Genomic DNA, 12,527 nt, shown 5'->3' with positions numbered 1-12,527 from the left:
CATTTTCACAGCAATCTGTCTGGTCGAAAAACAGACTGGAAAGAAAGGCAGTGGAAAATAGTCTGACCAAAGGGCTCATGGGCTGACTTGGCTTCTTGCTCAGAGAAGACTACTCCCCGGAAGTAGTCATCCCTGCTGAATCTTAGTCGGCCCCCGAAAATGCGTGTTTCTCTTCATGAGCCCTTTGGTCAGGCTATTTTCCGTTTTCGCTCTTTCTAGTTCTTTAACATGTGTGCCACTGTACAGTTAGCTGTCTGTCATAGACTTACAACTAGGAGTTTGCATTGGCCTTTGGTCAGTTCTCTGTTATTTAAGCCTTGATGCTGCCTGATTTGACTTGCATGTCTCCCTCCACCAAGTTTCATTGAGGACCCTTTCTGATGCATGCTCTGAGCATCAGTCTGTTCATATTCAGCCCTTGTGCTCTGTGAAGTGCCGTGTGCTCAGACGAATGTTCTGGCCCCCACCCCTGTCCTTGCCATGGCAGCAGTGGCTCCGCAGACCACCTGGAGGTGTCCCCCCCACTACCCGCCTACGTGGTGGATAGCCTGAGTCAGGCGGAGCAAGAGCGGGAGCAGGCGCTGCAAGAGCAGCTGGCCGTGGCCCAGAGGGAGGCCGCCCGCCTCTCGCAGCTCTTGTCCCAGGTGCAGGAGGAGACACAGGCAGCCCACACACAGGTGGGAAGTGACAGACAAAAAAAGAAAACTAATGCTACAGGCAGCCCTGTCTTGGTGATGTGGCTACATATCGAGCAGTAGAGAGAGGCTAGCTGAGTTATTGACGCACACAGGAAAGTTAAAGCTAATGGCAGTGCCGATGAATGTTGGTCTTGTTCACTGTGTAAGCTCCTCATTTCCTAAGTTCCTCTTGGCTGTCTTTACGTTTTGAGCGTGAATAAAGCAGCTGTAGGTACAGAGAGCACCCTTTTGGGTTAAACTGTTTGAAATGGAACATAGAAAACTTGTAGCAGTTTCTCTTTCTTTTTTTCTCTTTACTAAGAAAGCTCGGTCTGCATGCCAGCAGTTTGGACTTCAATTCAGAAATGAACAGCCTCTGAAATGCAGAATAATGTTGGGGCAGAGAAGGACACAATAATGCCAAATTGCAGTGTATTTCTAGACTGTATTGCAGGCCATGAGACTGGTGAGAACTTGAATGATTGCATTTTTTTCCCTTGTGCATGTTGAATGCGGCCAGGTGGCCAGTCTGGAGCAGCGTGTGGAGCAGTTGGAGGCTGAGAAGGCGCAGCTGAGTGAGGAGGCAGAGACACGCTGCCAGCGGCTGCTCGAAGAGAAACGCCAGCTGCGGCAATCCCTGGCTGAGATGAGCAACAGCCTGGCTGACAACTCTGCCCTGCTGGGTGCCGCACGCCGCGACCTCGACGACCTCCACTCACAGCACCTTCTCGAGGCAGGTGGACAGAGTGCGCTGCTTTTCATCACAGAATGTGTACAGTGGGCTTGGTGGCTGCTTATGTCTCGAAAAATCTTTCCACAGCTGTGCAGTCCGCAAATGGTTAAATTATGACCATGCGCAGAATATCCAAACCAATTTGGGGACAGCCAGCAAGTGGACTGTTTGCACATACTTTATCTCTTGAATGTTCTGTTTGAGCTAAATATTGCTTGCTGCCTATGTCTACACAAAATGCCACGATGGCTTAGTCTTTTTGCTGTTCAGCTGCAAGGCTGCAAGATGAAATTCAGGCCGCAGCGCCCACATTTTGATGGAAACGGAACATTAAAAGGCACCTGTGTGCTGTGCAATGTCGGTGCACATTAAACAATCAGCAGCCAGCACCTCCCAGCAAACAGTAGTGAGAGTATCTCAGGATTACTCTGGCTAAGCCGGCATTGCAGACTGGGTAGCATAGTGAGAGACCCAAGGCATCACAAGACGAAATGTGCGGATAATTGTTTGGACACCATTGCGTGGCCTAGAGGTTTGAATTATGAGTTCTTTTTTTGTTTGTTTCTGCAGAGGAAATCTAAAATTGGCGTACGCTTTCTTGAAGCAGGACACGTACATGACATCAGCGAATTGATGTTGTCAGGCACCTCTGAGATTACTGTAAAATGCATGCCCCCGACTATCATCACGTTGCCATACTTGCTCATAGTAAATGCTTGTATCTTGTGGGCTTAGAGTTCTGGCTGCTTTTAGAGAGTGTTAGAGAGCCGTACCACTCTTCCGTTAGCGGATGGGGTTTCGCAGGAGTCGAAAGGGAACAGCACAGGGCTGCCCTCGAGACTGCGCGAATCCCCACAAAGTCAGTAGGCAAAAAGCAAAAGCATGTGACAAAGTCATTGCTTGTCATGCAGGCAGTGACAGCGATAAAGGTTTGTAATGATCCCATAACGAGACGCCAGTTTCGTTTTTACAAGATAACCAAGTGATAAGGCAGGTGGGTCTCTGCATTTGCTTTCGTACCGTCAGCAAAATGCTTGCTCTATATTCTCGAAAAGTATGTAAGAAGCCAATCTCCAGTGTTGTTGCATGAAAGTTGCATTCACAGCATTCATTATTCGGTAATCGGCAAATGCTTGTGTAAAGGATGCAATGTTTGCCGCAGAACAAATGTAATCAAGTGACTATAGCTATCAAACTAAGTTCCTGGTGAAATATGACATGTGCATACCTGTGCAGTCGACAGCGCAACGATTTATGTTTAAAATTGGCAGTCTTAAAACTGAGAACACAGCAGCACCCACCACCGCGATTGGATTGCAGCAGGTGTGCTCCTCGCCATGAGAAGCACCCCTGTTGGTGCCAGAATCACGTTCACCCTTTGCTTACATGCAGCTGTGGGATTTTAAACCTCACTTACCATACCATACCGTACTGTAGTGTACCATACCGTGCTATGTCACCGAAATGTAAAAACAGTGGCTAATTTGCTCCTCTCTCATTTGAAACACTCTGAATGCAAGGTGAGGTGCTTGCTTTGGTCTTACCTGCCTGTGCCCCATGCTGTGGGGTCTGCAGAAGGAGGAATGGAAGCGTTTTGAGGCCGACCTGCTGACAACGGTGCGTGTAGCGAACGACTTCAAGACGGAGGCCCAGCAGGAGGTGGAGCGGCTCCAGTGTGACAACCAACAGCTGCAGGAGAAGGTTGAGGCTCTGGAGGCCCAGCTGGCCAAGCTCAAGGTGTGTGCATGTGCCTCCCCCTCTCTTTCCTACAAATGCAAAAATGTTTGTGTACTGTATGATGTCAGTGCCCTTATAGAACGCCAAGTGGTGAGAGTTGATCCAGAGCACCGCCACTGCGACACCTCTTGTAGCCCACGTACAGCTCTGGGACATTACACACCATATACCACACCCAAAAGCATTCTCTAAGATCTTTTGAACAGTACAGTCAAACCTTATCATAGCAGATGGGTAAAGAACCGTAATATAGTTCAGTATTGCTGAAATGTTTAATGCAGTTAAAACTCAATCTAACGAAACTCGATCTTACAAAGTTCCCTCTCTAAAGAACAAATTTTGATTCTCCGGCAAGTGCTCATTGGGTTTAGTATTATCAATAACCCAAATTAACGAAACAGACGACTGCTAAACCCGATTTAACAGTTTTTCTGTGAATGACTGAGTAAAAAAAAAGGTGATTTTTCACTTATTTTCCCCATGATGTCTCTCAGCTTGTTGGCAGCATACCAAAAATAACATCGAGGCGCCGAAGTCACGGCCCTGGTTTCATTTGCGCGGGGCTGCAAGCTGCGCCACTGCACAGAACAGAGGACTCTGCTGTTGGCGGGGGTTCCCACCTTGGCTGTGAATCCATTTTACCATGTGGCGCTTTTATGCACAAGTGACTTGGGCTGCTTTCGCGGACTTGTCAAACGCACAGGCGCAAGTGTCGGCCGATGCAATCCCGCGGTAGCTTTTGGGTGCGGCTGCAATACAATTTAGATTTCAAAGGCCGGAGAAATACCTTCCCGATTTAACAAAATAATTCATGGCTGCTCTTCATGTTATTAAATCGAGTTTTAACTGTATAAAATTTCTTCAGAAATGCATGCCAGAGCAGCATACTTTACTGAGTTGATGCTAAGAAAACTAAGAGACCTTTTCTCATGTTTTAGCGACGTTTCGAAGGCACTTTTTGTAATTAGTAATACTGCCTTCCTAAATCACCTCGTTAGCAGAAATTATTTCAGATAGAAGCACATGACCACTCTGGACAGCTTGGAAAGAACTGTTCAGTGTCTGCACAAAGAAGTTGACGTGCTTAACAAACTGCTTCATGAAATTAACGCCACTTTTGCTTGACTTTGCATTTTTCGCTATAACAGGGGAAGTCCACTTACTACAAACATTGAATACAAAACGCAATCCCTGTGACCGTCACGTTCATTATAAATGAGCTCGACTGTAGTAATGTCTTGTGCATCATTACAAAGAAGAATACACACAACCGAAATTAGATGCCTATACTCCTGCCTGGGTGGATTTCCTGCATTATAGCTGTGTCGCGTGGAACACATTACGGCAGAGCAAAAGCTAGCACAATTTTCACCACCACTGTGACCCTGTCATGAGCACAGGATACAACCGTCCATGCCACTGTTACCAAGGAGCTGTGGACATGTGCGAGAGGCGTGAACGCATGCTGACTGCCAGACTACCAACGCTACATGCCGCTGTACCTTCCTTGACGCTGTGCGAGATAAAAGCACGAACCTAGGCACGCATGCTTGCTGCCCCACAGTCAGTCACTTGTCTACTAGCGATGCCTTCAACCTGCCCTTCTAACGGACACCGTTTGGTGCTGGGGAGTTCGATATAGGTATCTGTTTCATGGCCAACTGCAGTCGATATATAAAGCATAAATTGCATGTGTTTGTTAAAAACTGCTTTAAAATACGTACTTACAGAGTGTTAAGTGTAGCCAATCATTCCTAATGTTTGTGTTCGTTATATTGAGGTTTGACTTTATATGGTGATATACATCAATTTTATCACATGATTTTTATCAATTTTATTACAACCTGATGCGGCAAATACCTTATAGTGTGATGGCTTCTTATTGCAAAAACAGATGTGCAGAGTATGAGCCCTAAAGTGCTAAAGTCATTACAGAAATGAAAATTCGTTTGTGCTGAAAAGAAATTGTTTTCATTATTTGAGTTTAGTCTTTTTAAGCCATTGATGCTCTGCACGCAGAGCAAGCAGGAGCTCTCCCCTAAGACCCACGCCTCATCGAGTGATGGTGCGGCTGATGGCACACCACAGGATGGGGCAGCGTTGAGCACCCCACCTCGAAGCTGTGGTGGCAGTAGCCGGCCGCTGTCCAAATGGAGCGACCTGCGCCCCAGTAGCAGCAGCAGCAGTGCCCAGCACTCGGTGCGCAGCCTTATCGAGTCCATCGAAAATGCCACCAAGCAGGCCAAAGGTGAGCTGGCCTCCATGGCACTCCTGGCTCAGGCAATGTTGCATGAGGAGATGGTCGCCATTTCAGACACAAAAGTCTGTATAGACCCACTTTTTGCTGTACAGACCCTGTGCTGATGCCTTCTGGCTTGCAGTTTAAGTCATCTCCACCTGAGCCTTGTGTGCCTTCGATTACTGCCCTATTACACGGCCAATCTCAGTGCCCATTGAGTCAATGGCCATTGAAAATTTCGAGGTCCATCGAGATACAGCGCTGCTACACAGCAAATTTCAATGGTCATTGAGTAGTGACTGTGCAGTCTGAGAGATGGTGCTAGGCACAACAAAATGCAGTAAGAAGTTGAAGCAGTAAACCACAAGTCGCATATCTAAATAAGACCTATTTTTGATTTAAAGTTGCTGGGCAGAAGCTAATCAAATACCTCGCTTTTGCTGCGGGCAATCACCATTGCGCTAATTGATCATCAACATCAGGATACATAACCATCAGGGTACATAGAAATAAGCATATCCACTGGTACAAAAAATCTTGATAGTCTTCTACACTGCAGCGTTTTTTGCAAAGCTGTTACGGAATTAGGCATCTTGCTCGTAAAATTTTCCGTAGTAACAAAAATATTTAGATCTCTAAATCCAGCTGTCAGACCCTTTAAGTGCAATTTGGCAGGAATTTTGCTTGTGCAGTAGAATCTCGGTGATACGACCACAGTTGATACAGATTTTACGATGATACGAATTCGAAAAATTTTCCAGCCAGAGTGTATTATGCATGCACAGAATTTTGGATGTTCCGCACTCTTCTTGCACCACTATGGATGATACGAACGCGCAAGCCGCTACTGCACCCTTGAGTCTGCACGCCCAGTGCCGCACCACACTGCGCTGCGACGAGCGTTAAAAAGGGTCATGCTTCTCTATGTTCCTGGTGCTGGGCTCGCTCCCACTCTCGAGCCGACTGAAAGAATTTCAAGCCATGAAGAAAAAAGTCCGGAAAGCTCCGTGGTCATCTGATTGTTGTAAACGGCTCCCCGCTTCCAGTGCCGATATCTAGCACTGCCTAGAACCATAAAAAAAAAAAGAAATATTCCCCTGTGCGTTCCTTGGTTTCGGTGACTGCTGGCTTCCTTCATAAGTAGACCAATATTTGTGGTGTTAACCAATGGGAAAATAATGCCGTAATTATTTTTTAGCTTAAAGATAATTGATTAGAAAGTAGAAGAAAAAAAAACAACCACGCACCGCCTGTGGAATCCGAACCCACGGCCCTGCCATGTCGTCAAGAGCACGAGTGGGTCCTGTTCGGTTTGTAGACCTATTGGTTTGTAGAGTAACTTCTGTGAAAGTTGGCAGGGCCTAGCATTACTTTTTTTCTCTTCTTTTTTTTCTGCATAAAGCATCGCCTGATACTTTAGGCACTGAAAAATGCACCATTTAGTCATGCATTATTTCTTTGTGCATGCAGTACGGTCTCGAAACCATTGTTTTCGGTGCAAGTCCAGATGGCATGATCAGATTGTTTCAGCTCTTAAATTAAGCAAGCGTAAATGAGTGTTTGAGATGCCTTGCGGATTTGTGCTGTTCATTGTAGGTCCTAGTAGCAGGAGCTCTTCCACCAGCAGCCTCAACAGTCTGGCCTCAGATTCAAGGTCAGCGGTAGCAGCAGCAAATGCTCTTCTCCTGGGGAATGCCAGCGACATCCTGTCGAAGGTGAGGACTTGGATACTGCTTTACTCAGTTGGCCAGTTTTGTGTCTGTCTGCATCAACAGTCTTGACAGTACCTTGAAGGAACCAGAAAATTTGTTCGTCTTATCAGAAGTTCGTCTTAAAAGAAATGTCCCTGAAAAGATGTGTGAGCATGTTAGGTACAGTCGAACCTCGTTATAACGAAGTAGCATCGGGACCGTAAATCAGTTCGTTATATCCGATATTCGTTGTAACAGTAGACATAAATATCGGCTGTGACAAATTCGTAATTTGGCTCGCGCAAATATTCTAGACACTAAAATGCATTATATACTTGGCTTTGAACCCACTACAAACGTGGTAATCCTTACCTGTCTCCTTGTGGCATTCAATCAAAATAGGCCGGAATATGGGAAGGTTGACACGACTGTTCTTGCGTCGCCGCGCATGTGAAAGTGCGTGGCGCGAAACGACTGCACCATGTGTCTGCGCATAGGCGACTTGGTGTAGAGAGAGGAACTCGAGTGAGACACAGCGGGAACCATCGCGCCTGCGTGCTCTGCCGAAGCGCGATTGGTGGCCCCGAGAGGGACCGTTGAAAAAAAAAAGCTGCCAAAGCAGCTTTGAGAGAAGAGGAGGAGGAGGAGAGGGGGCGTTGGGCGAGAAGAGAAGGAGGAGAGGCGGCGTTGGGCGAGGAGACATATGCAACGCCAGCCCGGGATCAGCCAAACAGGTTTGCATTCGTTCATTTGAAGAAAGATGTTATCTTCGTCTGGTGGCTTTTCACAGCGCTGCGCAGAATGAAGTTTTCTACATTGTCCATGCTCAAGAGGGCCTTTTCTACGTCAGCAGTTTTCGTCGTCGGGAGTTTTTCCAAATATCCTTTCAGCCTCCTGGCCATGTCTGCGGCATCCGCACTGCTCATCGTTGGTTCATCCCGTTCACTCTCACCGCTGTCGCTGCTGCTGTCATCCTCAGGCAACAAAACGCGATCCACAATTTCTTGATCCGTCAGCTCTGGCGCCACGGCCAAGTTCTCATCGGCCGAAACAAAATCGTCGAATTCGACGCCTGGGACTGCCAGCCGATCCCAAGTTCTGTCCAGCTTTGCCTGGTCTTCGGGCTGCACTTCTTCTTCGTCGGCAGGCAGAACAAAACCGGCATCCGCGAAACAGTTCCTTATTGTCGACTGCCTCACCTCATTCCACGACCCGTACAACATTTCGAGTGTCGTCTTGATGTTTATTGTTGTCGATCTATGTCGATCGATGTCAAACACCAGTTGCGTCACCAAACGCTTCCTATAATTGCACTTAAGCGAACGAATAATGCCTTTGTCTAAAGGCTGCAAAGCAGAAGTTGCGTTCGGTGGCAAAAACTGCAAGCGAACTGCCTTCAGCACGATCGAAACTTTATGCGCCGAACAGTTGTCCAAAAGCAACAGGACCTTCCTGTGCTGCCTCTCCATGTCCTGGTCGAACGCTCTCAGCCAGTCCTCGAAAAGCTTGGTCGTCATCCACGCTTTTTTGTTCGACGTGTATTGAACCTGCAAATTCCGGACGCCTTTCAGGCACCTCGGATGTGCCGACTTGCCGATGACGGTGAGCCGTCTTTTGTCGGAGCCGTCCATGTTCACGGCAACGACGACAGTCACCCGGTCTTTGTTTTTCTTGCCCCCATGGCAGGTCTCGTTCTTCATCGCCAGTGACCGCTCTGGCAACAACTTGAAAAACACGCCGGTTTCGTCGACGTTGTATACGTCGCACTCGTCGTACTCCTGGAGCAGAGGACGAAAATTCTCCAGCCACGTTTGACATGTCTCCATGTCGACAGCGGACCCTTCGCCAGACAAAGTGTGGCACGCGCTCTCGTGCCTATCTTTGAAACGTTGCAGCCAACCGCTGCTTGCACAGAAATCGTCATGCCCCAGTACGCAGGCCAGGCTGTGGGCCTTCCGTTGAAGAAGTGCTCCCGACACCGGCAAATTTCGCGCCCTCACATCTTTAAACCAAGAAAGCAAAGCCGCTTCCACGTCCGGGTGATGGCAAGGCCTAACTCGTTTACGGTTGGCTTTTATGGCGTCCTCGGTGTTGCCCTCAATCTTCTTTCTAGTGGCCAAAATGGTGGATAACGTACTTGGAGGAACGCCGAATTCCGAAGCAATATCCTTTTTCTTGCGGCCACTGTCCACAGCTCTCAGTATCTGCAGCTTTGTCTGGAGCGAGATCGCTTTCCTCTTCGATGCCATTTCGAGTGCTGCAACAACAAGACTGGCCGCTGTGCTGATGTCAGAACGCCGGCCTCAAAGTTGCCAATGTTGCTGCGCTTGCCTTTCTTTACCGCTGGACAAGTGGCGCCGCCTTTCGGCCCTCTGTCATGTCATGAGCTTTCAGAGTTTTCGCGCTCTGTTCACAGGTGGCGCGACCATCCAAACGCGATTTTTGTGCCAGACGGCAAAACTTTTTCAAACGATAAAAAAAAAAATTCAGCTGTGTATCGGCCTTCGATTTTCATTTTGGTTTTTGTTTTTTTTTATGCTACTTTCAAGTTCTGAGCCTCGTGTAAACCAAATATTTCTTCGTTACAGCCGATATCGCGGCGGATCTCGCATTTTCGGTTTCGTTATAAAAGAATAAATGTCACTGAAATGAAGCATGACCAACCAAAATTCGTAATTAGTTCGCTATAACCGATAATTCGCTATATCAGTGTTCGTTATAACGAGGTTCGACTGTATGTCCTTATATATGTTACATGAAAACAATGAAAAATACAGCCTTTCAAAGAGAGGATAATTGCACCATGCATGACGTGAGCTGAAGACTGAGAGCATGAAACAGGCTCACGTTATCCTGCTTGAAAATGGTGAAATTTTGGTGAAATTTTCTTTTTTTTCATCCTTGGTTTTTCTCACTGTATCCCACAGCAGCTGCTGTTCATGTGTTTTTTTTTCTGATTTTTCTTTCCATCCTGCTCCGAGCATTTGAAAGGTTCCCGGCAAGGTAGCCGTGCGTCTCTCTTATCTCGCACCTTTTTGTATGCCAAGGGTAATGCGTGCGGCATTGATATCTGGCCATCCCTGCGCAGCGATAGCGTGTTGTGGTGCTGCATTGGTTGAAAATGTGGCCCTGGAGTTTTTAAGCTCCAAAGGTGCACTTTGCATGCACGCCTTTTAGTCTGTGGGAGGCAATGCGCTGCATATGACTCGAACGCAGTGCTGATATCTGACCATTTTCTGCATCGGAGAGAGACTTCCCCACAAGAAATGAGTTCCTGCAGAATGACTTACCCACACTTTTGCGCGATGGTGCGTGGAAGCCATCTTGTGGGGGGCATGCTGTGCGTTGTCTCAAATTGCAAAAGTTGACCTCAAATCTCAGCCATCTGTGCATCCCTTCACTGTAACACAAATGAAATGTGATGACGTGGGTTCCACCACACTCTTGGACATGCAGAGCACATTCAAGGTGCCTGAAAAAGTGCGTCTCTCATCGCGGCCTTCGCCGCAGCAGCCAAGTCAGCGCAGTGACGCTGGCGGGGACAGTGCTGCCGAAGCACCGATCCGCACAGAACCCGACAAAACGCACCCAGTCTCCATCCTGGCCCACAAATTGGAACCCATCAGGAGGAATAGCTACAGGTAGGCATTCATTGTTGGGCTGGAGCCGGGTCTTCCATTCTTGTGGGGAGAGCTCATGCACAACGAGAGGTGTGCTTGGCACATGCATTCTTCTGGTCTGTACAGTTGGCAGCAAAAGTTTACGGGATGAAAGTGTTTGGGAAGAACTTTTTCGTAGTGCTGCCTCCTTAGTCACATGAAATTGATGCCAGCAAATGGTGCATGCAAGTCCCCTTGTACCTGAAGGTATTTTAGGCACTTGGCTTACCGGCTTTCCATTGCTACAGATTGTATGAAATCTTTCCTATAAATGATGTGTGCAGGTCTTAATAGTTCATCTCACTTAAATGAATTCCTTATTCGTAGGTATGTCAGGTGCAGCAGCATTCAAGAAACTGAGGCTATTATGAAGTAAAAACAAGGATTATTACATGCCACCTTTCTTTTTTTTTTTTTGCCAAGGCTGAAACAAGCTGAACACTTAAAAGTGTTATCATTTATAATCTTTGCATCTTTGAGAAATCCAAATGCAAGTGAGATGTTCGTATGTGCATTGATACCAGCGAGCAAGCTGAGTGTTTTGTTTATTTTTTCCTTTTTCATCAAACTGCAAAACGTACTGTTTGTGCTGTTCTTCTTTCATTTGTTTGAAAATCAAGCATGAATTGCTGGAGCCAGGTTGGCTTATTGTAACGAGCAGCCTGTTTTTGTAGCTGCAAAAGCAGGAAAGTTGTATCTTTATTTCCTCTGTGTTACCATTTCTTAAATCTACATGTACCATATAATTTGCCCACTTTCTTTTCGTAAAATTAAGGCTTCAGAAAGGGGTGTGCAAATTACCCAAAGATTTTGCATAAACGTCCTAAAAAACTCTACGAAGGTCGTAACATGCAATGTATACTGTATGTTTCCCCATATAAGTGGACCCCGCAACTCGTGCCCCTCGCTAGGCAAAAAAAAAAAAACAGGAAAGTTGACACCAAACATACCGTAAAAACCCGCGTATAGTACGAGGTTTTTTTCCTATTATTAGCACCTCAAATTTCCGCCTCGTATTATTTGCGGATCCGAACAAAAATTTCAGTTTTGCTCGAAGTTTTGGTTTCGTTATTGCCGCGTGGTTACGGCTTGGCTTTGTTATTGATTTGTGGCTACGGCTTGGCTTCGTTACCCGTGACGGCGTGGCTAGGGCTAGCGTGGCCTTCCTGACAGCGTACGCGCCGACGCATAAACCACGCTTCGCGAAGGGAAGGTTCTTTTTTTCTGCCGTGGAGGAGCACGATGTCAGGGCCACGAAAACAGTATTCGGCTGCTTTCAAGAGAAATGCTATTTTAGTTGCCGAGAACATCGGCAACAGTGCGGCCGGGAGGCAGTTCGGCGTCACCGAGGGAAGCATCCGCAGATGGCGACGACAAAAGGAAGCACTTTTCGCCTGCAGCGGAACGCGAAGAAGCTTTCGCGGCCCGAAGAATGGGTCATACCCAGAAATTGAACTGGCCCTGACGGAGTTCGTAAGAGAACAGCTAGCCGCACATCTACCTGTGAGCGTGGAGCTCATGCAGGTAAAAGCTAGGGAGCTTGCTAGAGAAAAAGGTATTCCAAGCACCGCCTTCAAAGCGAGCAAGCACTGGATATACCGGTACATGTGCCGTGCTGGGTTTTCGTTACGGCGGCGAACGTCGATTTCCCAAAAACTGCCCGAATCGTTTGAAGAGCTGCTGGTGGCTTTTCAGCGCCACATTATTTCTTTACGGAAGTCCAAGAACATTCAGCTAGGGCAAATAGGCAACGCTGACCAAACGCCAGTTTATCTGGACATGCCATCACCC

At 47.2% G+C, this 12,527-nt stretch overlaps 1 protein-coding gene across 5 annotated transcripts in view; it reads left to right on the top strand.

The window, feature by feature from the left end:
* spdi (sperm antigen with calponin homology and coiled-coil domains split discs) overlaps positions 1–12,527 on the top strand; it is a 40,259-nt gene that overhangs the window by 16,740 nt on the left and 10,992 nt on the right. For 4 of the 5 annotated variants that reach the window (XM_077653069.1, XM_077653066.1, XM_077653067.1 and 1 more), the window contains 6 exons: positions 488–677; positions 1,198–1,410; positions 2,986–3,147; positions 5,167–5,395; positions 6,983–7,101; positions 10,534–10,718. In XM_077653069.1, coding sequence (XP_077509195.1) covers positions 488–677; positions 1,198–1,410; positions 2,986–3,147; positions 5,167–5,395; positions 6,983–7,101; positions 10,534–10,718 — 1,098 coding nt within the window. The remainder of the gene's footprint in view (positions 1–487; positions 678–1,197; positions 1,411–2,985; positions 3,148–5,166; positions 5,396–6,982; positions 7,102–10,533; positions 10,719–12,527) is intronic. The other variant, XM_077653070.1, reaches the window with a different exon arrangement.

The sequence above is a fragment of the Amblyomma americanum genome, chromosome 2 (assembly GCF_052857255.1).
Source record: "Amblyomma americanum isolate KBUSLIRL-KWMA chromosome 2, ASM5285725v1, whole genome shotgun sequence".
Lineage (NCBI taxonomy): Eukaryota > Metazoa > Arthropoda > Arachnida > Ixodida > Ixodidae > Amblyomma > Amblyomma americanum.
This window is presented reverse-complemented; position numbering and strand designations above follow the sequence as displayed.